General features: G+C 45.1%; 1 protein-coding gene across 3 annotated transcripts in view; it reads right to left on the bottom strand.

The window, feature by feature from the left end:
* Positions 1 to 1,151: 1,151 nt before the first annotated feature.
* Positions 1,152 to 26,661, bottom strand: part of LOC146177741 (DNA polymerase theta-like) — a 159,225-nt gene continuing 133,715 nt past the window's right edge. For all 3 annotated transcript variants that reach the window (XM_084580568.1, XM_084580571.1, XM_084580569.1), the window contains exons 23-25: positions 9,228 to 9,339; positions 7,632 to 7,898; positions 1,152 to 3,253 (exon numbers count right to left, since the gene is read on the bottom strand). In XM_084580568.1, the coding sequence (XP_084436694.1) occupies positions 3,066 to 3,253; positions 7,632 to 7,898; positions 9,228 to 9,339 (567 nt within the window). In that variant the 3' untranslated portion in view covers positions 1,152 to 3,065. The remainder of the gene's footprint in view (positions 3,254 to 7,631; positions 7,899 to 9,227; positions 9,340 to 26,661) is intronic.

The following is a 26,661-nucleotide window of genomic DNA, read 5'->3' as shown; positions in this document are numbered from 1 at the left end:
GCACTTGCCAACTTGATTGCTCTATATGGGGCTCACAACATCTTGCACTGCCTGGCTCGTTGCAACAAGTGCTCCAGGTTTGCTACTGCACTGGGGGCCGTTTGCTGCGAGTTGATGCCCGGCCCATGCCTCATATCACTTTCTTGGCCACGTCACGACTTTCCGCCGAAGAACAATTTGGCGAGCACCATTGCGTGACTTTTTCTCCGCCCTTTCTAGATGACTTTCTGCAGGCTCTTCTCTCACAACAGCAGTGGTAACGATGTTCTCCCTCGAGTGTCTCCTCCAGTCAGGATACCAAATTCCAAGCCTACTTCATCAATCCACGGCGTGCCGCCATCTTTTCAAAACTTCTTCCCTTACTGCCAGGGAGAAATCCACCAGTTTCCAGTACTGCCGGTGGCTAAGTGGTCTCCTGAGCCATATGCATGCGTACCAATAGCATAGTGCGATCCGCTACTGTGACCACTTACGCTGGCTAGCATGTGGGGCCACCTGGCACACTCATGGCAATCTGTGCATGACCAGTAGCAGATCATGGTCTGCTATAACTCCCTAAAAGCAAAGCACACAGCCTTATTATGCAGGTAGCGCAGCTCCCACCACCCTACACGAGATGACTGACTTCAAGAAAGACAAAACAAACTGAGTGTCTTGCAGTTTCTTCCCTAGGGATGAGAAAAAGGGAACAAAAGCAAGGAGCTTATCCTCAAGCTGTCATTACAGGGATTCACACTGTCCAGTTTATTTCAACAGGAGGGGAGGGTAAGCAACATGAACACCTTCTCTCTGGTCACACTCCTGCACGCCATATGGTTTGCGAACCATAGCAAAAAATTATGGGGGCACTTAAGCTCCGCCTGAGTAGGTGAGGTACTCACATGTAAAACCCTGCTCTAAGCAAGCCATATGAACATGCCTGCGTGGAATTGAGGTAACTTGAATGCAAGGATTCTGGCAGGCTGTACAGTCAATGCACAGCCATGTCAGCTGCCAGCTACCACCTGTTTCACTCGCAACACCAACACCGTCAGATTTTCGGTGAATGGGGCCTGTGTTAAAAATGCACTGAGGTACTCGAAAAAGCTATTTAAAAATTATAAATGATAATGACAAAGTGTCACTGGTGCAAGAGGATAAAGAAATCAAAATAAAAACATTCATTTATTTCAAGCGCAAAAAGAGCTCTTGAGCACTAATTTGGCACGAAAATAAACTGGCACTCAACAAGTAAAGTCATTAAAAAATAAGCAAGGTTAACAGAATTCCTCCTACTTGTGACTGAGTTGACAGGGCCCGATTTCTATAGCAGAGGGAAAAAAGTACAAAAATTCACCTAAACTGCAGAACTGCAGAAAACTTTTGTAAAAAAATATCACCACACTAACATTTAATTGCAATTTGTTACATGCTAATAAAAATGTCATTTCTTTAAAACATCAACACATACCATATTAAATAGCATCCTATTGCTTTAAGCTATCGCTTGTATAAGGCCTAACCAAATCACATGCAAAAGGTTCCTGCCACATATAAAAGAGCAATTAAAAGCTTTCAGTTTCAGACTGCAGCAGCAATGTTGCTAGTACTGCAATCCAGGATTAGATTACAATACAAGTACTCTGTGTAAAGCAGGGAAGTGTCAAAAAGCTATGCTCTTGAGTTCAATCAGCCACTATCTGGCGTCAAGTTTGGCGATTTAAGAAAGTATTGTGCATGCATGCCCAAAATAAATAAATACCATACAAGATAGTGCAAGACAATTACAGCGGCCCTCCAAGGACTTAAATTGGGAGGGGCCTTCCCATTCCATTGTAGAAGCGCTTCAGTTTAGTTCTCGGCATCAAGAGTTCATTTCAGAGTGCTTAAATTAAATTACTATCACCGTGAGTTCTACATTTCTCAATTGTCCTCGAATATACGTAAGAGTTGTAAATACATTAAACTGCATCTATTATTTAGCACAGCAATGAGTGTGCAGAGCACATATAATGCAATATATAAATTATAACCCAAAACTCTGCTGTTACTGCAATAATCTGTGCAATAATTAAAAGTGACATTTACTGCATATGCAGATCGCTACTAGACAAACAGTAGTTGTCACCCAAAAGTACGAGCAAAGTACTGAATGAATACACTTATACCATAACTGCTCCCATCTCCATCACAAATGATGATAAGTTCACCTGATGTGTTCACATAACAAACTCTGATGGAAAGCTGCAGCCCCATCTCGAAGTCCAAGCGGCCATCATATACAGTGCACGAACTGGCGGGAATAGGACAATAAAGCAAACAAGACCAACATTTTTGATGTCCGACCCCATGTATGCATGCAATCAAGGTGCACTACCAAATTTCAAGGGGTCTACAGCGTGACAAATGTCGAGGTTTGACACTAAAACCATGCACAATACATTGAAAGTGGCGGAAACTATCCGCACCGGGTCCACAGCCATTCACTCGGCTTCCAGTTGACTCCACAACGGCACAAACGTCAACACACCAGGGTTGCCAGTATTCCATAGCATATATAGGCTGTAGTGCAAAAATACCTGGGACAAGTGAAGATAAACATGTGCCCACTGCATCAAACAGCGCGAGAAACCACGGGGACAGAACAAAGGACGACAGAGGATGAGCGCTGACTCACAGCTGACTATTTGCCATGGTACAAAGTACTTGTATGCATAAGCGAAAAAAATCACGGATTAAGAAATAAAGTTTTATAGACAAGCAAACAATACATAAACATATAAAATGACAAAAAGGTGCTCTATTTATCTTATACTTTGTATATGTATTTATACCTTTCTTTCCTTTTCTGTGATTTTTTTCGCTCATGCATACAGGTATAGTGTACCATTGTGAATAAAGTTAGTTGAGAGTCGGCGCTCGTCCAGTGTTGTTCTTTCTTCTGTCCCTGTGTTTTCTTGTTCTGTTCGATGCGATGAATCATTACTAACTCGTCGAATCACGCTACTACTTCTATAAACATGTGTGTATCTTTTTCTTCTGTCTCATATGTTTATGTGCTACGGTGCATATGTCCAGCTGTATGATCAGTCCAGCCTCAACTCGTTCAAGTCTGCCCAACTTGGTCCGGCACGAATGCGCACTGCGAGAGGCACTGACAGCTGCCCGGCTCCTTCCATGCACTCGCGCACAACTACAGACACTGCATGCAAGTCGTGTTGGCACACTTCCAGCAGCAGCTCGTCGTGCAACTGAAGAACCATGAACGCCCCACCTGGAAAGGAAGAGAAAACCAAGGGTGTCAAAAAAAAATTTCAGGGGAGCGCTTAAATCACCTCACGTGCAGCAAGGCGAAAGCATTTTGGCGCTGCACTGCTGCAATCCTTGTGACGCCCGATTCCTCGAGAAAGAGAGAGAGAAAGGGAGTCTCTCTTTCTAGAGCGAGACTGCCGGACACAACTGCACTGTCATCATTGTCACTATCATCAGCAATATCACTATTCTCTTCGTCGGTAAATGTCTTTAACCATCACTATCACTATTTTCCTTAGAAGTTAGACAGAACCACAGCAATGTGTCACAGATAGATCTTGCCCACACTATTTTCATCATGAGCGAAGTAAGGCTTTCGCCTTAAAACATGCTGTAGTGTCCCAAAACTGAAGCTATGTTACTGCGTTCTAAACTGAAGCTTGGTGCAGTAGCTAGAGCCTCAAAATGGTGGTTGCAGGGAATGTTTGTAAAGCTTGTGAAATTAAAGGAAGAGGTTACCACTGAGCTGTGATTTTCTTGACAAATAGCTATGTAGATCAGTGGTTTTCAAGCATTTTGATGTGCCAAAGAGCGCACTTCATCACCCCCAAATGGTCAGGGTTGTTTGAGAATGGACTCTTGCCGTTTTTCTTTTTACACAGCCTTGTTCAGTTTTGCAAGTTTTGCCTTCAGCAATCATTTTTTTCAATAAATGCTCATTTCTCTCAAACTCGGAAATCTTAACTGTAGAGTGAGAACAATCTCAGCTGAGCGTGCATGCTTTCGTTTGCCACATTCACGTGTGCATGCACCACCATGTGTCAACGAAGAACAAAACCTCAAAACAAAAGATGGATGCTTAACAGAAAGCATCAAGAGGCTTTAAAAAGAATGCAAAAGTGCTTAGTGGCTGTTATATTATAAACGTGCTGCGGCCGGCCTAGTGAGTCGGGCGCCTGCACTGAACAGCTGACATTGTCATGTCATTCTGTGGACGTGACAGTGGCATATGCAGAAGCATAATAATGTGCCTCTGCACATACCAATAAGTATAACAGATTTTGAAAGGGTGGGTTACTCGATCGACAGCATGGGTGCTCGTAGAAAGTACAGAAGTAGCACAGAGGATCTGCTTTGTGAACTCCTGGACTATAAATCATGTAAACTGAACACCCGCTGAAAGTAGAATTTCAAATGACAGCACTTTGTGGGTACTCCGAACAAAACATGAAAACATTTTAAATTCAGCAAGATAGCCTTGTTTCATGAATGTGCCATGCCTTCTTGCCTGAGGTGGTGAAAACCACAAACACTGCATAGACAAAAGAAGTCTTATTATGTGTTTACCGTTATTATACTGGCCCTTATTTATATCACAGCTGAAGGGAACAATCCTGAACGAAAGAGGATGGCAGAGCACTCTAGACCCAGGCGTCAGATCACCCAAGGCATTCCAAACTGAAACTAAAGGGACTATGAAAAGCTTTCACTAAAGTACAAAACATGCACGGGCAATAGATATACACCGGTCCTCTCTTCAAGGCACAAATTTTTGAGCTAGCTTGATAAGCATTGAATCGCTCCTCCTCTCTCCCAACTCAGAGCATGCTGTCCCTATGCAAGAAAAATGAAGGAAACAAGTCGCAATAATGCCAAAACGTGCCCCATTCCATCCACACATAAGTGTGAACTCACATTTAACATCTGGTTACTCATTTTGTATGAGCATATCACAGGCTGTTAAGCTGTTCTAGTCAAACACTAGATGTGCAGCATCTAGTGTTTGCACAGGGTGAGGCAAGTATCTGAGAACACATGTTACTGGTGATACATCATCCTGTGTGATCTAGTTCAAGATACATTATTTGCTGCAGGTAAGCATGCCAAAACTTCAGCTAAGTCAGAATAAGAAGAGGCATGCTGTCATCATACTTAACCAGCCAAAGGACAAGACTCGGGAAAGAAGAGGACAGGACAAGGCTGGACTAGCAACTGAATGTTTATTGATCAGACGAAAACAACGAAGACTCCTGCCGAAAAGCACGCGCACAACCCAACCGGTGGAATGGCAGGAAATTGGGAAGAAGATGAAGAAGAAAATTCAAAGCCAATTCAAAGTCAAGGCCTAACTAACGACGTTTCTAATAGATCAAATTCCTTACAATGAAGGTTAACCGACGCCTTAGCCACACACTTGTCCTCGGCTTTAGCAATGTAAAACGCTTCAACCAACTCTCTGCAGAGTTGATTACCATTTCTGTAAACTACACCCATATTATTGAAATCAGGCGCACAAAGGGACGGGTCATGCTCCGACTTACACTCTCGGGATTGCACATGTAGCGCCCAGTCGTCAACCTTGTTGAATTTCATGCTGTCATCATCCCCTTGGCTGCACGCCGCCCTGATTGATTGATCATAACATTCTTGAAGGTTGCCCTGTCTTTTGTCTTTAAAGTATGGAAGGAACTGGAGGCTGCCGAGAGTGAAGTAGATGCTGCTTCTTATAAAGAAGAACATTTCTAGCACTCTCACCCCAATATCAGGTGCTGGAATTCATCAGTCACATTTAAGGTGCCATTTGACAACAGCCCTGAGAAGTACGTCAGGGCTCTCACCCAGTAGGTCATGGGGCCCCTATATCAGATGTGTCATTCATGAGGACCTTCTGAACAAGTCATATGCAGCGAAGACAGCTCTTGCCTGACAAAACCAAAAAAAAAAGCCGCCCCTGACCAGAGCCAAATGCCTCCAGATGAAACTGAAACTTCGACAGGAGCCTGGAGCATTGCTGCTTTGCTCAAATGAGAGTGTTCGTACAAGCTGAGACCCAAAATTTATCAATGGCTGCTTAAAGGCATCAAAGATGAACCAAATATCATACAAACAAAATTTCCAGTATCACTAAAGATCCTCAGAGTTGTGAGCGGTAATGTGATGTCTCCTCATTCTTGCTTTTCTTCAATGTGCCAGAGCCAGTGCTGTTGCTTACATTGAGGTACTGAACACAACTGTGAAGCCCTGAATTATTGCCACAGCATGTGGGAGGCCATGTGTTAGAAAAAGCTCTACACCATCCCACACAGCAATAGAGGTCAAGAATGAATGACTGAAAATATCCATGACCATGCTACTCCAAACAAGTGCCCTCTTAGTTTCCCAGATGTTAGCCTGGGGTGGAATAATATAGCGATTCTATTGCATCAAAATACGATTCCATGCCGTCACACTTTCAGCGATTGGTCGGCCAAATTTTGAATATATGCATAATGAGGTTGTGTTGCATGATGTCACAGGAATTTATTATACATCTTTCTCCTACTAGCTTCTTAAAAAATAATTTTTTTTCAATAATAAACTCGTTTTATGGGCTATTGTTAACATAAAAAAAACAAGGCAAAGCGTTTGGCTATGCCTGTTTATATTTCATTGGTTCTCTTCGTAGAAAGTGATGCCTTAACGTCATGGTACGCAATTTTGACGTCATCACCAGTGGAATGGAACTGATTTTGGCATCATTATATTATTTCACCCCTGAGGAACCATTATGTAGGGGCCACGGTTGACAGGGAACAAAAGATTAAACGATTATAAACAACCTAATTCAAGTGTCTCAGCCTTTTTTTGCCTGTTCATTGCCAAACGCTTACCACACCCTGTACTAACTGAAATTAACAACTTTTCTCCACCCTTTCGCACACCTGCTCCGCTGGGAAAAGTACAGAGTTGACCACACTTGTCTAAAGCACTTGTGGATTTGTGCAAACGAAATAAAGCAAGATTTTAAGACAGCTATTACTCGCTTTCACTGATGAACTTGCCGTCGGGCACAGCCGACTGAACCTGTGAACAGCACAGGTACAACCTTCTTGCCAACTGCAAAACAACTTTGATGAAATGTTTTTTTCATTCGCACCACACTAGGAATGACTGCTTGAAGGCATTAGACAAATGGAATCAACTGTGTACACTTGCAACAATTATATATACTGTGGTGCGCTTTGTTTTGTTTAAAACTGAAACTTCGACACAGGACTATGCTCAACCGAAATTGATTTCCAACACAGACAGACGAACACAGGAAGCAATGAAGTGACAGGACAGAGCGCTCTGTCCTGTCATTTTGTTCCTTACTGGGTTGCCTGTGCTGCCTGTGGTCTGCCTGTGCTCCATAGCCCCATTTCAGTAATGCATCAACCAGCCTACAAAAATATTCTTACAATCAACTGCTTTTGGAGACGAAACTTCCTCTCCGCTAGAAAGAAAAAGAAATACAGCAGTCTTCCGTCCTCCACTGCACTAAGTGAAACTGCAAGTAATAGGGTCAAGGTCATTCCGCGCCGCTTTCTCTAGGCCTTGCTGATCTTCCCGTCGCAATGAATGCGACAGGGGCCACGCACCTTTTGGTCCGTCATTTTCTGGCAGGAGGCCCTGGCACCCGGAAAAGTGCTGTGCCAGAGCTTTGTCCAGCGTCACCAGTGCCTGCCGCAGCAGGTCGGCAGCCGAGCCCTGCACGACCGTGCTGAGTGCCTGGCGCTCGGCCTTCGCCCGATCGGCATCATGTACACTGCGCAGGTTGGTCAAGGGACGCCGCCTGCCCAGCAGAGTACGGACCTCACCCGTGACTCGGGCACGTTCCACCAGCTGGGTGGCATAGCGCTGCAGGCCTGCACGTGACAGGGTGGGAAAGAGATCCCCTATGTCATGCCACAAAATTATTTTGAGATTGAGATATTCAGCACTTTGGCAAGGTCATTTGAATCACTGCTCTCCTTTCCTCTCATCAAACCTCTGTTTGTGTTCATTGCATTAAAATTCCCCCGAGTTGTAGCATGCCTGATGTATGTTGATGCCCCATTAAGAAGCTAAGTGCACATGCGAAGGTGTCGAAAATCCAAGCAACCTGCTGCATGAGCACTCCACACCTGAAAAAAAAAGAAACAAAAGCAATTGCTAGAGCTAGAAAAGAAACAGAAGGAATAAGCATACCACCCTTTGCTATGGCAGCCATCCCCGAGAACTAGGAAAAAGGGAAAAATTTTCTTCCAAATAAAAACTGCAGTGATGTTCAAGCATTTTTTTTTATTTTTTTCCTGCTACGTACGTGCACCTGTAGTTATACCTTTAACTGCTGCATGCACCTGATATGGCTCCTCCGCTCTTAGGAATGTAAAGTCAGGCTTGAGAGCAAGATCCCCCTCTTGAATCACAAAAAAAAGAACAGTTATCGATGCAGCAGTACATCCTGTGGTGGTGGTGATGTTTCCTTCTTCTGTCTCTTGTCCTCTGCAACTTAATGCTATTAATGTGATACGACAGCATTAAAGTTCACACCACAAGAGCCAGTGTGCATCACAAGATTCCCTTATTGGTCAAGAGAAGTCGCATCACCTTAGGCTATCATCCTCTCAACCAACTAGCAATCAGGTCACAATGTCTGGTGGCCTGACTGCCAAGTGCAGACTGGTCAAGTGGGGTCTCTGATGTAAGGGAACCACATGCTGTCTTCAACCTCTCAACCAATCAAGGAGTTTCATGGCTATGTTGGTAGGTGGCAGGTGACATTGCTGAGCAGTGATTGGCTGCTGAGATGTGTGATGTCACGCGATCCCTTGGAAGATGTGCTGGTCATGTGACATAGCCAACGGTTGTGGCACCTATAATTGCTAAAAAATTAAGCAATACAACAATGAGCAGGTTGAACTGCAATGAAAGAAGCCTACAGCAGCAACACAGTTTCCAAGTGCTATTGCATTCTTCTGTTACGGTGACTTAAAAGTCCCATACTTGTTTTTCTTTTCTTGAAGAACGCAAAGTTCTCCCTCTCGCAAAAACGCTTGATGGTTTACTCGAGCCACTGCAAGGGAGTTTCGCTCTTAGCTGCCCATACTGGGCAACATGCTGTGTTTGAAGGTCCTGAAAATGCATGACAGTACGAGACCAAGCAATGGGCCACTGTGGAACACCATTACTAGCACAACTCAAGAGGAGCTCACCTGGAAAGGCTCTCCGGAACTGGTTAATCATGGTGTCCGCTTCGCCACGCTTCACACCCAGCTGCTGAGCGAGTGAGTGTGCACCCTGCCCATAGGTGATGCCATAGCAGATCTGCACAGGCGGGTGAACACTCGGAGTGAGAGTACTTACACACAGCTGGTCATTACAAGGCACTTCTCGTGTGTGTACCCTCTTAAGGTGGCACATGTACAGGGTCGTCCACTCTAAGTGCAAACAAGCCTGCACTCTTCAAAGTGCATCCAAGGCGGCCACACGTCAAAGCAGTGCGGGTATAAAGAGATCCAAAGGCGGGGCTTCGCATGGTCGGCGACTTTGTTTCAATGTGCGGCCATCTCAGTGGGCTCGGCAGCAGCAGAATGGGCACTTCGCTTACAAACCCGTTCTGCTTCATGGTGCAGGTACTCGCAGCAACGCTACAACTACCCCTATACCCATGAGTGTCTGCGTCGACGGAGCTGCTTATCACATTGACCAGAGAGGCGAAGCTATCAGCACGTGGCGATCGGTGTCAAATCAACGAGGTCCTCTTACCTGTTGTTCTACCATCTGCACATGCATCTACTATGGCCACGTCACAAGACATCGGATCACAGGATGCTATAAGACCTAGCGCACCGGGCCTCCAGATCAGTGGGCTTGGCAGCAGCGCAATGGGCACTTCGCTTACAAACCCGTTCTGCTTCATGGTGCAGGTACTCGCAGCAACGCTACAACTACCCCTATACCCATGAGTGTCTGCATCGACGGAGCTGCTTATCACATTGACCAGAGAGGCGAAGCTATCAGCACGTGGCGATCGGTGTCAAATCAACGAGGTCCTCTTACCTGTTGTTCTACCATCTGCACATGCATCTACTATGGCCACGTCACAAGACATCGGATCACAGGATGCTATAAGACCTAGCGCACCGGGCCTCCAGATCAGTGGGCTTGGCAGCAGCGCAATGGGCACTTCGCTTACAAACCCGTTCTGCTTCATGGTACAGGTACTCGCAGCAACACTACAACTACCGCTATACCCATGCGTGTCTGCGTCGACGGAGCTGCTTATCACATCGACCAGAGAGGCGAAGCTATCAGCACGTGGCGATCGGTGTCAAATCAACGAGATCCTCTTACCTGTTGTTCTACCATCTGCACATGCGTCTACTATGGCCACGTCACAAAACACCGGATCACAGGATGCTATAAGACCTAGCGCACCGGGCCTCCAGATCAGTGGGCTTGGCAGCAGCGCAATGGGCACTTCGCTTATAAACCCGTTCTGCTTCATGGTGCAGATTAGTCGCTACCTGCCTGCTTCCTGCTATCGTAGTGACAATAAATTTTTGCTGCTGCTGCCCTGCCCAAACTGTGTTAGTGAATTTTTAGCGGATGTATGCTCGTTCAAGAAAAACCTACAAATATGCGGTAACGTTGAATCTAACCCCGGCCTAACACAGGAAGAAATGTTGTCACAGCTTCTTTCACGACAAATCAGCATTACTGATTCTATTAATACTCTTGTATCAAAGCAGACCATGTTTGACGAAAAACTTACGGTCATTACTGAACGAATTGCCAGTTTGGAAGTTCAAGTCACAGTTATGAACGCATTAAAAACAGAAGTTAGTGATCTTAAACTGACAGTAACAAAACTCGAAAAAAATGTTTCTTACCGTCTCAACAAAGTAGATGATCAAGAAAATCGAAGCCGAAGAAATAATTCGATCATTTATGGACTGGAGGAAAAAAATGGAAGAAACAACAGAAAAGCTTGCAGAAGCTTTGAATATGCAAGTGTTCCAAGAAAAACTTGGGGTAGATATTAACAGCATAGAAAGGTGTCACAGGCTAGGAAAAAAGAAAGGCAGCCACACGAACCGCCCTGTTATTATTAAACTGCGAGACTACAGAAAAAAAAGTCTGATAATAAAAACATGTAAGAAGCTAAAGAGAACACAGTTTTCTATTACTGAAGATTTCTCTATGAGGATTCGCAATCCTAGGAAAAAACTTTGGCAGAGCTCATCTGAGGAAAGAGCGAAGGGTGCCAAGTCTAAACTAATTTTCGATAAGTTAAGCATAAATAGCACTATGCATTCGTGGAATGAAGAAGAGAACAGGCACATGAAAGTTCCTACAAGTAGTGCATGACGTATAAAAACGAAAACACAGACACTGAAAGTCCTGAACATTAACTGTCGTAGTGTTTTAAACAAAACTGCACAGCTTGAGTCCTTGCTACTTTCACAAGACGCGGATATCGCGGTCTTGACCGAAACATGGTTAAGTACTGAAATCTATGACAGCGAGTTTGTGCCAATAGATTACAATGTGTTTCGCAAGGATCGCGATAGAAAGGGGGGTGGAGTGGCTATGATCTTCAAGTCATCTGTAAAACTTTTTAGAATGCCTGATATCCTGGATGTAGAGAGCCTATTTTACAAAGTCTATATTAACAAGGTTCGATATATTTTAGGCGTCATATATAGACCTCCTAATTCTTCTGTTATTGTTCTAAAGAACGTATCTACAACTACATGTAAAACAAGGAGATAGATTAATACTCGCTTAACCTACCGAACATTAACTGGGCCTCATTTTCATCACCCTTGAACAGTGCTATTGAAAATGAAATGTTAGATATTGCATTTACGTCGTTCGACTTGTTACAGGTTGTAAGTAAATTCACTAGAATTCAAGCGAATTCAAAGTCGATTCTTGTTTCGTTCTTTGTCAGTGGCTTGATAAGTGATGACATCACATGCGACGTTCTGAGTGGTATCTCTGATCACGAAGCAGTCCTGTTATATTTAAACAGTCTACATTTCAGTGCTTGTAATAACATTCAGTTCTATCCAAATTTTACTCGCGCTGATGATGAATCAATAATTGATCTGCTGGCATTTCACTTCGACGCATTCCAAATAAGTGATTGTAATGTCAACAGCATGTGGCTTATGTTCAAAGACATTATTTTTGAATGCATCCAACAGTTTGTACCAACAATTGCTAAAAAAACATGTCATAATACTTGGATTACTTGGGACACGCTATGTTTACAGCGGCAGCTTAAAAGGCTGAAGAAGAGGTCAAAACATTCCAGTTGCCACAATTTGAAAACATTAATAAAAAACGTAACCCAGCAACTAAAACCAAAATTAATCATGATAAAGATAAATATTATAATACGGTACTTCCATCGCTCATTCGGACGTCTCCCGAGAAATTCTGGCGACTTGTAACTTCTAGTTCTCGATCTCCCAGTTTGTATTCGATAGATGGTGTGGGTGTGTGTGATAATGGTGCAATTAGTTCGGCGTTCGATAATAATTTTAAAACTGTTTTTACCAGAGACAATGGCTATCTTCCAGTTTCACATGTCCTTACCTTCAATTCCTGATGTGGTGATTAATGAGGCTGGTGTTTGCAACCTGTCACTGAACCTTGACGTGAAAAAATCCCCTGGACCTGATGACATACCTAATGCCTTTCTGAAGCGCTACGTGGAATGGTGTTCTAAATATTTGTGTGTACTTTATAATAAGTCTCTGAACAATTCTTCTATACCGCACGACTGGGGAACTGCCTGAACAAAACCAATACACAAAACAGGCGACAAATTACGCGTTCACAACTACCGGTCGATTTCTCTTACTTCAACATCTTGTAAAATTTTCGACCACATAATTCATAAGCATTTAATTGTTTTTCTCGAGAAACACAACGTGATTTCCAAAGCACAGCACGGGTTAGGAACGATCACTCTACAACTACTCAGTTATTTGAAACTATACATGACTTTGCAAATACAATAAATGAAGGGAAACAGACAGACGCAATTTTCATGGATTTTTCAAAGGCTTTCGATAAAGTGTCACACAATAAAGTAATTCACAAATTTGAGTACATAATAAATAAGAAACTACTAGCTTGGATATAGGCTTTCTTAAAAAATCGACATCAGTTCGTTTCTCTAAATAACACATCTTCAGACACCATACCTGTATGATTCTGGCTTTCCCCAGGGGTCCGTACTAGGCCCTCTACTGTTCCTACTCTTTATAAATGACATTGTTGATAATATTTCCGTTCATGTTAAATTGTATGCAGATGACTGTGTACTTTATTGCACTATTTACACTGTCCAGGACCAAATAAGATTAAATAACAAGTTTGCAAAAGTAATAGCATGGTGTGAAGAATGGCAGATGACAATTAACTTTGAAAAGACTGTATTCGTGCGAATCACCCAGAAGAAAAGTCCCCTTTTGTTCCCGTACAGCACTAACAACATCACTCTTTCAGAAGTAATACATTTCAAATACCTCGGTCTCTGGATCCCTAATAATTTATCACAGACAAAACACATCGACACTGTCACAGCTAACGCCCTCCGTAAACTTTTTCTTAGATGATCTTTAAAATCAGCTACAACAACCGTTCGCTCTCTCGCATACAACAGCATAATCCGCCCAACACTTGAATATGCCGTCATAATTTGGGACCCCACCGCATCGAATATTGACAAAGTGGAACGCATCCAAAGGAAAGCAGCAATATTTATCTTAAATAAATACTGCCATTGCTCGATTACCTAATTGCTTCAACGATGTGAGTTTTCATCAGTAAGTGAGAGGCATCGCATATGTAGGTTGAAGTTCTTTTTTCAGTTGATTACAGGACATTACAATATTGGCACATCTGGTATTTTAACTTTCTCGACAGGTTACAAAACAAGACGACATGACAAAACAGTAACACCTCTAACCTCAAGAGTTAATTTCTTTAAGTATTCTTACTTCCCACGAACCATAGTTGACTGGAATAACCTAACGACGCAGTCATGCAGAAGTCATTAAAATTATTCGAAGAACACCTGAAATAATTTACTGATATTGTTTTGCCTTTATGTATGTTATTTTTATGTACCCACCCTGCTAAGGTCTTGAACAAGACTGCAGTATGTATAAATAAAAATAAAAATAAAAATAAATAAATCTCGGACACAATGGCACTCTGAAGAAAGCATGCTTGTTCGCACTAAGGGTGGACGACCCTGTACATGATTACAGGCTGTTTCACACTTACAGGAAAGCTGGACGTGCGTGAACCCAGTGCTTTTGTGAACCACTGCCATCAAAAAGCCTGGGAGAATCAGCAGCAAATGCACATGCCTCCCTAATAAGCATGGTTAGCTACTCTTCCAATGCGCGGGCTTGGTGCGACCCACTTTCGCTGGGTCACGGTGTCAGTGGTTCTGAACGCACGGCAGTCATGCACTCTCAAGCTGTAGCGCCCACAAGACAAGGGACTGAGAACGAGGGGACACTCTCGTTCTCAGTCCCTCGTCTTGTGTGCGCTAAAGCTTAGAAGTACGAACCAACAAGCCCAAATTTTCACATGCACTCCCCGTTTCCCTCTAGGTGTGAAAAAGCCTCGCATGCTACGCGAATGCTGTCAAATCCTCGTGTATACAGGGAGCAATGCACTCAAACACAGGCCTCAAGCCCTGAAGTGCCAAAAATTGTTCATAAAATGTAACATGAATGCCACAGAAAAGAAAATGTTTAAGATGCACATGCTACCAATTGTATAATAGCTCTGGCAAGGCCCCAATGAGTGCTAATTTTTTCTTGTTTGCATTGAGAGCGAAAGTGATTAAGATGCTTGTTTCCTGATTTGTGCATACAATTATTTTTTTTATTTATTGGTTACCTGCATCGCCCGTAGGGCATTACAGCAGGAGGGCTACAAACATTGACTATGACTTTACATATCATTTAGTGCATGGTAAAAAGCATTGTTCATCAGCATATACATAATGCTTGATGGCAAACTGTTCCATTCTCGGACAGTTTTAACAAAAAAAGACTAACGCAAGACGTCACCCCTACATGAAAGTTTTCTGACCTTCAAATCGTGGTCCAGTCGCTTCTATATATAATTTGGTGCCTGGATATACTTTTTGCAGTAGATGCCTATTTTAAAGTAATAAATGTTATAAAAAATTTTAATCTAGCATTTCTTCTACGGTTCTTTAGCTCTTGCCATTTACGTTCATGTTTCCTTTCTGTTATGCTAAGTTTCCGGCTATAATTTCCAAGAACGACTGCCCTGTTCTAGATTTTTTCTAATTTGTCTATAAGCTCAGCTGTGTGAGGGTCTCAACAAACACATGCATACTCAGGTATCGGTCAAACATGACTGAAGTAGAGTTGGGGTTTTAAGTTACTTGGAAGATGACTGAAATTCGTCCTCAAGAAACCCAAAACTGACGCTGCCTTATTTGCAATATAGTTAACGTACCTGTTCCACTGTAAATCAGATGTCACAAGGACTCCCTGAAATTCCTTGGTTGTGCCTAAGGTAATACAGCTGAACCCCGTTATAAGAGACATGGATGTAACAGACAGTTGGCTATAAGAGACACCATTCACCCAAATGGTTGGTCACCCTATGAGTTTCTTTAATTGGACCTTCTTTTTAACAGACATTGGATGTAGAAGACAACTGGCTATAAACGACAAATTAGCCTTAAAGTTTGGCACTCAGCCTTGCTTATAACAGACATTTTAACAATATATGCGGCACCATCCATCGCCAGGTTCAGTAGCTGCTACGGTGAAAATAAAAAAGAGACACACCTGTGCCGTTATTATTAATTACAACTTCAGAAAACAAAGAACAGGTCAGTCAGCTATGAATTGACTAAAAGAAGCCCCTGCAGTGGGAATGCAACATAGAGAAGCTCTTCAGGCTTGCCACGAAGAGCACAAGTGCGACTGCATATGCGAGCATTGGGAGTGCACGTTGGGTTCTCCAATTTGTAGAGCTTCCTATCACGAATTATCATAGGTGTGTCCACTAGTCTGAAGAATATAGCAAAAAGTGTCTATTACGTTGCATTTCAGTATGAGTGACAAATCTAGTAAATGCAAAGAAAGTGCTTAGCTGATGGCGCGGACATAAACAAGTCATTGTGTCTAGAAAGCGAGACATAGCTAAGCCAAGATCAAAACAAATGACATAAAAACACAAGTGGTTCTGCTCTGGTGAGGACAAATAACTGCTCTGTTTGCTGTTCAACCAGTTTCAACTCCACTCAGAAATGCCTCGTTTGCTTTTCATTTATTTTTAATCTCAACAGCGACACTCGCAGACAGACTTGTTATTCACAGCCACTGTTACCCTTTGTCAAACAAGCATAAATTTCTTAGGGATATTGCTGCTGGTGATGTTTTATAGCTTTGGCTGCTTCTAAAACCTTAATGGTAAGCTAATTATTTTTACGATTTCGTGGCTTTTTTTTTTAATTGAATTCTTGTAGTGCTACCAGACACGTAACTTAGTTGTGAATCACTAGTTGCGGTGCCAAGTCACATTACGATCGCACTTTGCAATCGCTGCAAACATAGTTTACACATCGGCCATGAGGCTCTTGGCCTGATTTTCAAGCTTGGAGAGGCTGTGTTGAACAACATCAATGCAGCCATGAAGCAGACGATTTACAACTATTTCAGCAGTAAATAAATGTAAGAAAGTTGCAAGGTGTAGTCAGTGTGGTGGTCCACCAAGCAAATGCAATATGTAAATGAAAGCTATTATAACGCTTTTGAGACATGATGTATCGTTCTCTTTTGCCTATTTTAGCCGCAAGATGCCTGCACCGAAATGAGGTCTTGTTAAAAAGTGTAAGCATGGTACCCTGCTTATAAGGGACCTCTCATATAGGAGACAAAAAGTGCTCCCCAGTGCATGTCCCTTATAAAGGGGTTCAACTGTATCACCAATTCTATACCTATACGGATGGTAAGCATGTTTTCTTGTAAAGGTGACGTGAACAGTTTTATTTTTATTCAATGACATGTCCCAACACGCATACCAACCTACTATGCTTGTGAATCAGAATTGGCACTAATCACTCTGTAAACAACACAATCATCAGCGAACATTCTAAATGAAGGCCGTACACCAATTGAAATATCACTGATATATAACAAAAACAACAGTGGACCCAACACAGAGCCTTGGGGAACTCCCGAGGTCACTGGTGCGTATTGGAAAAAAACACCGTTCAGAACAACTGCCTGTTTCCATAATGACAAATATTCAGCTATCCACTTAATAATATTATAGTCAAGCTTGTAAGCTTCTAATTTGATAATGAGGAGGCTGTGCGACACTACATTGAACGCTTTGTGGAAATCTAGGAAAACACAGTCAACAACCTGTTGCTTATCAATTGCCAAGGCCAAATCGTGGGTAAACTCTACCAACTGTGTATCACACAATAAACCTTTCCTGAATCCATGTTGGCTGGGACATAGGAGATTATACCTATTTCGTTAAATGAGTCATGACGCAGCTATATATATTACATGTACAAGGTGTTGCACAATTAGACACGTGCTGTAGAATGCTTCTCCCAGCTAAACCGCGGAATCCTTGCAGTTCAGATTTCGCACAGAAATCACATTTTGTCGCTAGTATTTTTTAATACTAAATTTGTTTGGGGTACTTGCCTGATTCGATCAGAAGAAGTCAGATGTTCCCATCGCCTGCGGCGGCGGCGACGCCAGACGAACCGCTGCCCCAGCGATGGGACTGGTGGCGCCACCTAATGCTGCTAACAACAACTCTGTAGCAGGAAAAGAGGGGGCGAGCGTTTCTGGCAGAAGGTTTGAGTTGTTGTAAGCAGCATGAGGTGGCGCCACCAGTCCCATCGCTGGGGCAGCGGTTCGTCTGGCGTCGCCGCCGCCGCAGGCGATGGGAACATCTGACTTCTTTTGATCGAATCAGGCAAGTACCCCAAACAAATTTAGTATTAAAAAATACTAGCGACAAAATGTGATTTCTGTGCGAAATCTGAACTGCAAGGATTCCGCGGTTTAGCTGGGAGAAGCATTCTACAGCGCGCGTCTAATTGTGCAACACCCTTTATATATATATATATATATATATATATATATACAACACACACATGCACACACAGGTGCGGAGAGCAGGCTCTCCGCACCTGTGTGTGTATGTGTGTGTTGTGCGTGTCCAGCTGACTCACCTGTGTGTGCCCATATTGTTTGTATCACCTCTGGCCAACTCTATAAGAAGACAAACAAGAATCATGTACCATCAGTCTTGAGAAAGGCAGGGCTCCTGCCGAAACGTCGACTACAAATAAACTTGGAAACAGTATGAAGCAATTTTTCACTTTTTTATATATATATATATATATATATATATATATATATATATATTATTAAGATGAGTGTTTACTGAGTAGATCAGCAGGACTGGGCAGATCAGCGGCGAGCACAGCGACAGCGAACACCGTCAGGTCCAACACACGCAGCGATCACGATGTCACTGCCTAGAATGTTCCTCGTGTACTTCTTCCTCTTCACAATTACCCGCGGGACGAAGAGAAGACATCCTGGCGACTTACGGCGTGAGCAAGACGGCAGGGTCGTAATAGGATTGAGGCGCTGGACGTGAACAATCTCGCGTCCGCGCCGGCATAGATCGTGAGACGGCCTAAGAGGTTCCACCACATAATTAACCGGAGAGGTGCGCTCCAGAACTCGGTATGGATTTAGCAAGAAATTTTGAAGACAGTCCAGGAGCATTGGAAGGTATCCACAGCCACACAAGAGCGTCAGACGAGAAGTCCGGTGTCTAGTGTTGGTTGTCATGGTTGGAATTATGGCGGTACTGGGTGTTAGCCGTGAATGCGCGGGCAATTTGTCGACTGTCTTCCGCATGTTGGGCTGCTTGAGACGCAGGAGTATACTCTGATATGTCTGGCTGATACGGGAGTATGGTGTCGATTGTTGCAGAGGGGTGTCGGCAGTAGAGGAGAAAAAAAGGAGAGAAGCCAGTAGTAGACTGAGTTGCAGTATTGCATGCGTACGTGACATACAGAAGGACGACGTCCCAATTTGAGTGGTTCGAGGAGACATACATAGAGAGCATGTCGCCAAGGGTACGATTGAAACGCTCAGTGAGGCCATTAGTCGGGATGATAGGCGGAGGTGGCTCTATGAATAATGTTGCACTTGGTGAGCAAGGCTTTAACAACGTCACTCAAGAAAACGCGTCCTCTGTCGCTGAGCAGCTCTCGAGGTGCGCCGTGGTGAAGAACAAATCGCTGCAAAATGAAGGAAGCTACTTCTGACGCTGTGGCAGATGGAAGTGCGGCGGTCTCTGCATACCTCGTCAGATGATCAACGGCTACAATAGCCCAGCGGTTGCCGGCTGCAGTGTAGGAAAGCGGCCCGTACAAATCAATGCCGACGCGGTCGAAAGGGCGTGGTGGGTTGGGTAACGGTAGCAACTCTCCAGCAGAATGTTGAGGAGATGGCTTGCGACGTTGACAGGTGAGGCATGAGCAAACGTACTTGAGTACGAAGGTGTACATGCCCCGCTAGTAGTAACGCAGCCGGAGACGAGTGTATGTCTTGAAGACACCCGCGTAACCAGATTGCGGGTCAGCGTGGAAATAGTCACAGATTTGCGAACATAGCTGCCGGGGAATAACTAGTAACCACTTGCGGCCATCTGCGCAGTAGTTGCGGCGGTAGAGGAGGTTATCACGAATGGCGAAGTGGGAAGCATGGCGGCAGAGAGCACGCGATGGAGAAGCAGCTGTAGGATTGGAGATAAAATCTTGGAAAGAATTTATCCAAGGATCTTGCCGCTGCACTGACAGCATGTCATTGATGTGAAGCGACGGCGGGGAAATGTCGGAAGAGGAAAGGCTCGCGACCTCAGCAGTAAGGGGGCAGCGGGAAAGTGCAACGGTGTCGTGATGCTTGTGGCCGGAGCGGTAAACAACGCGGACATCGTATTCCTGAAGGCAGAGCCCATCTTGCCAGTCTGCCGGACGGGTCTTTCAATGAGGAAAGCCAGCAAAGCGCATAGTGGTCCGTCACTACGTCAAAAGGGCGGCCACAGAGGTAAGGGCGGAATTTAGTAAGAGCCCAAATAATCGCTAAGCACTCTTTTTCAGTGACAGAGTAATTGGATTCAGCCTTCGTGAGTGTACGGCTAGCATAGGTGACCACGTATTCAGTATAAACTGATTTGCGCTGAGCGAGCACAGCGCCGAGACCAATACCACTGGCGTCCGTGTGGACCTCCGTAGGCGCTGTGGGGTTGAAGTGACGTAGGACAGGCAGTGCCGTGAGGATCCGGCATAAAGTATTGAAGGCATCGTCGCATGCTGGCGACCACGATGAAAGGTCGGAACTGCTGGACAGAAGGTCTGTCAAGGGAGCAGCAATTGAAGCAAAATTTCTAATAAAGCGGCGAAAGTAAGAGCACAGCCCGAGGAAGCTACGTAGATATTTGATGGAAGTCGGTTTGGGAAAGGCTGCTACGGCATGAAGTTTGGCAGGATCTGGAGATACACCTTCTTTGGAGACAACGTGGCCAATAATGGTGAGCTGGCGGGCGGCAAAACAACATTTTTTCAAATTCAGCTACAGTCCGGCATCAGATAGGCAGGTCAAAACGTGCTTCAGACGGTAGAGGTGTGTGTCAAAGTCAGGAGAAAAGACGACAACGTCGTCGAGGTAGCAGAGGCACGTCTTCCACTTTAGGCCACGCAAAATAGTGTCCATCATCCGCTCAAATGTTGTCGGAGCATTACAAAGGCCAAACGGCCTATAAATTCGTACAAGCCGTCAGGAGTTACAAAGGTAGTTTTAGGGTGATCAGCCGCTTCCAGGGGAACTTGCCAGTAGCCGGAACGTAAATCTAGGGAAGAAAAGAGCCCGGCGCCTTGCAAACAATCGAGAGCGTCGTCGATGCGTGGGAGAGGGTAGACGTCCTTTCGCGTAATCTTATTCAGGCGGCGATAATCGACACAGAAGCGGATAGAACCATCTTTCTATTTTACGAGGACAACAGGTGACGCCCAAGGGTTGCTTGAGGGCTGAATCACGCCATTCTGAATCATTAGGTCGACTTGCTCTTCAATAGCCTGGCGTTCGGTTGCAGACACACGATAGGGGCGCTGTCACAGTGGTGCGTGGGTGCCGGTGTCTATGCGATGAGTGACTGTAGAAGTTTGACCCAAACAACTTTGATGAGAGCCGAAGGAGGAGCGAAATTGATGTAGTAGGTTCAAAAGCTGAGTGCGCTGCGCTGGAGGAAGATCGGCGTCAATGGAGCGGAGGAACAAGTCTGTAGAGGGAGGAGCGGGCGCAGGTGAAGGGGGGCTGAGCGCAGTCACAGCAGAGTGCGACGCGTCTTCAGGTTCCTCAGAGATCAGAAGAGATGCGATTGGCTGGATACTGCCGAGGCATTCACCGTGGCACAAAGCAGTAGGGGAGTTAAATGGGTTAGAGACCCATAACATGGAAAGGCCAGCGAAAATAGCGAGCACAGCATAGGGTAATGGAAGACACTTGCGGCGCAGGAAAGTATGAGCTGGTGTGAAGAGAATGGTCTCATCGCTAACAGAGGCACAAGCGACACGAACAAGCACAAAAGAGCAGAGAGGAAGGTCAATATCTTCGGCGACGAGGGCATTAGCACAGGAATTTCGTGGATCAGCGTCTGGTAAGGCATCAGGCAAAGTCGAGAACCCCACTTCAGCTCGAGCACAATCGATAATAGCAGCGTGACGCGACAGAAAATCCCAGCCTAAAATAACAGCGTGTGAGCAACTTGGCAGCACGACGAACTCAATCGTATAAATTCAACTCTGGATAACTACTCGAGCGGTGCACGCTGCTAAAGGCTTGATATGCTGAGCGCTGGCCGTTCGCAGCGGAAGTCCCGCAATTGGCGCCTTCACTTTCTTTAAAGAGCTACATAGTTTTGCGTCCATAACCGAAATCGCAGCACCAGTGTCAATTAGAGCCATGACAGCAACGCCCTCGACGAAAACTTCAATAAGGTTGGCCGGCGACAGATGAGGACTTTGAAAGTTCGACGGGGTCGCAGTTCTCGCATCAGGAACTGCGGCCTCTAGTTTTCCTCACATGAAGCGTTCTGTCGACGTCGCATCGGAGAGATAGAGCGGCGTCGCGGCGACGGTGAACGGCAGTCGGACATGGCTGAGCGGACTGGGGAGAAATGATGGCTGGCTGGAGGCTCAGTAGGCGCGGAATACTGAGGCGTCGAAGACCAGTACCCAGAACCATAAGTAGGTGGTGCCGACACTGGGAGACGGTTTCGACAATAACGAGAAATATGTCCAGCCAGCCCGCAAGTATAACAAATTGGCCAGTTATCTGTCGTGCACCAGGGATTGCGCGGTCTTGGAGCCGGTCGAATAAACTGCGCAGGTTCTCGAGCAGGACCAGGAGGCGGCTGAACATAGGCAGGTTGCGGCGGAGCATATGTAGGTGGTGGTCGGGCAGCAACAGCCGCATATGTCAACGGGGCTGCGACAGGTATGGATTGAGGGGCTGGAGGAAGAGATTCAGCTACTTGTTCCTGAATAATCTGGCGCAAACTGGGAGCCAGGTGTGAGGAAGGCTCTTCATGGCAGGACATAAGGGAGAGCTGTCGAGCAACTTCTTCCCGAATGAAGCTCTTGATTTGTGGCAGCAGCACAGAATTTTCAGCTGCATCTGTCAGGCCAGCAAGCGACTCAGAGTGCATGGTGTTCGTGCGAGTTATGGCCCTTTGTTTGCGCAGTTTGTTCGCTCCATAATTTTACAGGGGATACTAGTCAAGGAAACGGGCCTGTAGTTCATAACGGAGTTTCTCATACCACTCTTATAAATAGGAACAACTCGTGCCAACTTCCAATCACATGGCAAGCCAATTTCACTGAGAGACTTTTGAAAAGAACCATGTGAAGTAAAGGCATGACGTATTCGCGCAATTTCTTACAATTGCTGCGGGAATGTCATCAGGACCACGCGCCTTATCCTGATTCACATCTTTCAACAATTTACAGACTCCATTAGCACAGAAAGTGACTTCCGGCATACAGTTAATTTCCACAAAGGAAGAGTGACTTGACGTGAATTAGAGGGCATAAATACAGATGAGAAATAACGGCTAAAACATTCAACTTTCTCCTCATTGTGATGAATGATTTCCACATCAGTTTTTAAAGCTGGTGCAGAGTAGTTTTCTTTGCCATTACGTTTCACATACCTCCAAAATTCTTTGGTGTTCTTGACAAGCTTTTCGCCTAGATGCGAAAGATATGTCTTTTGCAATGCGGGATTTTCGATTGAATTCAATTTTTGTTCTTTTCAGCAAGGCCAAACACTCTGACGAGTTAGATTCCTTGTACCTCTGATACACAAGGGCATCAAAAGTTGGGAAGTACATCTCGAAAGCGGCGTTGATCGCCTCGTAGTCCGCCCTGCTATAGGCATAAAGCTTTCTCTTAGGTGTTTTCGTAACCTTCGCATATACAGCCGTTAAATCTGCGAGAACAATATTGTTCTTATTACGGGAACGAGTTGATGAAAGCATAATTGAGAGTGTGAAACTAGTGCTAAAATATAAGGTGCTGTTAGCTGTCAACAGAAATGGCATATTTAGGCATCTGTCAGGAGTGAAGATATTTGTCTGCAATCTCAGTGTGCTCCTAAGCAAACTCTAAGAATCTCAGCAGATTTTCTTTTTGGACAGTACTTAGCATGTGATCCGGATATAAGAAATACCACATTAACTCGATTGTATGCTATGGGCAGAGCTGTAGAGCAATCATAGGGAGTATGCTTTCTTTCGCATCACATTTCTTTCGCCAAGCTTTGGTTTCAAATATAAGTCAACCCTACTCCCTCCACCACGGCTTTTCTTAATTTAATAACTGGTAGGCTTACAATCATGTAAGCACAGTACTCTCACTGCTGCAACTGCTTTCTTCTTTCTTTTTATACGCTTCCGGCGAGTAAAAAATATTTGCACAGGGGTCTGATATACATCTACTAGGTGCACCCCAGATCTGAAGTCTCGATTTTTTTTTTTCTTTTAATTCAAAATGGAAGCCAGGTTGAACCCCACAATAACGAAATACAGTCGAACCCGGATATATCGAATTTTGGTTATATATCGAACTCATGAAATATCCCCTTGAAAATCCCATGTAAAAGTATAGGAAAGCCGCGTCATATATCGAACTCAATTTCACCGGTCGTTCGATATATCGAACTCCGCACCACGCACTGGAAAATGTGCCTTCCCCAAAGACGATCGCATCACTCTTGGCCGTTTGCCGCGTGACGTTTTCAAGTCACGCGCGGAAGGAATGAGAGGGGACAGTTCAGCGACGGCTATTCTGGGCAGCAAGCGGCCATTCCCCAAAGGCACGCGCATCTGCAACCATCGTTTCCCGCACGCTAACACATGACGTTTGCAAGCCATGTGCGTGGGCGTGCCCATCCTTTTGCCGAGCTATCTCTCTCCTTCAGCACGCGCTACGCATGCGCCAAGCCAGCTCAGCCCGTTTTCAGACAGGCGTCGGATGTTTTCTGCAGCGTTTGTTGCGAACCCTCTGCGCGCGGTGGCTGACGTGGCTATGGCGCCTGCGGACGTTAAAAAGCGGCAGCTCTCTCTCTGTTTTGTTTTTTGTTCTTTTCTTTTGCGAGTCATCCTTTCTTATCGTTGTGCTGCTCGGACGTTAAGAAGCGGCAGGGGTTTTTTTTGTATTTTTTTTTTGTGGGAGTTGCTTATCTTTGCATGTATGAATCAACGAAAGCACGCGGTTAGCTGCTGCGATCATGAGGCGTGGTATATCGAACCAGGCTTGGCGCATCAAGCCTTCACGGGAACAAGCAGAACTTGGATGAAGCAGAACTTCTGCTGCAGCGTTAAAATCTTGTACTTCGGCATTTTGTTTGTCGAACCTAGATATATTGAACTCGAAGGGCATCGCGAAATAGTTCGATATATCGATAATTCGATATACAGAAATCGGCTTGAGACGCCAGTTGCGATTGTGAAAAATGATATTGTCACCAACACACGTAGCAAGCAGCGCAACAACCGAGCTGGCCCTTTTTTTAATCAAGCGAAAACTCGAGAGAGACGAGGATGACGCTAGCCACGTGCCAAGACATTCGGCCACTTGGTGGCGCCAGAAGATGGTCAGCGGTGTGGCATTGCCCCCCTTCCAAGGGGCATCGACCCGATGCCGCAAGCGTAGGGGAATAGTCGAAAAGCGGGGCAAGTTATACGGGAAAGTCTCTGGCTCTGGTTTGGACCCTGAATTGATTTACCGATTGTAATAGGGCTTCATTCTGGCAACGTGAACTATTTCAGATTTCGGCTGCCGAGAGGAGCGTACAGTGCCTTGTGGTAGCACCTCGTAGTTCACCGCGCTGAGGCGGCGGAGCACCTCGTAAGGTCCAAAGTATCGCCGCAGAAGCTTTTCAGAGCGCCCTCGCAACCGTATTGGGCTCCATACCCAGACTTGATCGCCGGGCGTGTATGTCACCTCTCGGTGTCGCAGGTTGTAGCGCTGGGCGTCGTGTACTTGTTGGTGCCGAATTCGCTGTCGGGCAAGCTGGCGTGCAGCTTCTGCGTCACGAATAAATTGGTCAGCCCCCACGACAGTGGAGGGAGCAGAATCTGGTAGAAGCATGGCATCCAGCATTGTCAAGGGTTCGCGTCCATGAACCAAATGAAATGGAGTGAAGCGTGTTGTTTCCTGGAGTGCAGTGTTGTATGCGAACGTGATGTACGGCAGAATTCCGTCCCAGTTCCCATGATCATCGTCTACATACATAGAAATCATATCGGCAATTGTCTTGTTAAGCCGCTCAGTCAGTCCATTAGTTTGAAGATGATAGGCTGTTGTCTTGCGGTGGGTGGTGCCACTGAGTCGAAGTACCTCACTCGTGAGTGCCGACGTAAACGAGGTTCCTCTGTCAGTTAAGACGACTGTTGGCGCACCATGACGGAGTACAATGCTATGAATAAAGAAATGCGCAACTTCATCTGCGGTACCACGTGGAATGGCCTTGGTCTCACAGTAGCGGCTAAGGTAGTCAGTGGCAACCGCTATATACCTGTTACCCATGGAGGACTTCGGAAATGGGCCCAGTAAGTCCATGCCGACCTGTTGAAATGGGAATTTCGGGGGATCAATAGGCTGTAAGAGCCCAGCTGGTTTAATGGGTGGTGTTTTCCGCCGCTGGCACTCACGACAGGTACGGACGTAGCAGTGCACAATGGCAGCTAGCCTGGGCCAGTAGTACTTTCGGCGTATCCGTGCCAATGTGCGAGAAAACCCGAGATGGCCGGAAGAAAGGTCATCATGGCACGCACGAAGAACTTCGTCATGTAGCGTTGTGGGTACTACAAGCAGATAAGCAGTTTCTGTTGGACCGTAGTTCTTCTTGTAGAGCACACCATCACGCAGGCAAAATGACGACAGTCCGCGCCTGAAGAGCTGAGGAGGAGATGACACGGTTCCTTCGAGGTATTCAATGAGGGGCAAAAGTTCAGAGTCAG

Source organism: Amblyomma maculatum, chromosome 10 (genome assembly GCF_055883805.1).
Source record: "Amblyomma maculatum isolate TAMU_Amacu chromosome 10, ASM5588380v1, whole genome shotgun sequence".
Lineage (NCBI taxonomy): Eukaryota > Metazoa > Arthropoda > Arachnida > Ixodida > Ixodidae > Amblyomma > Amblyomma maculatum.
Note: the sequence above shows the minus strand (reverse complement) of the source record. Positions and strands in the feature narration are given on the sequence as shown.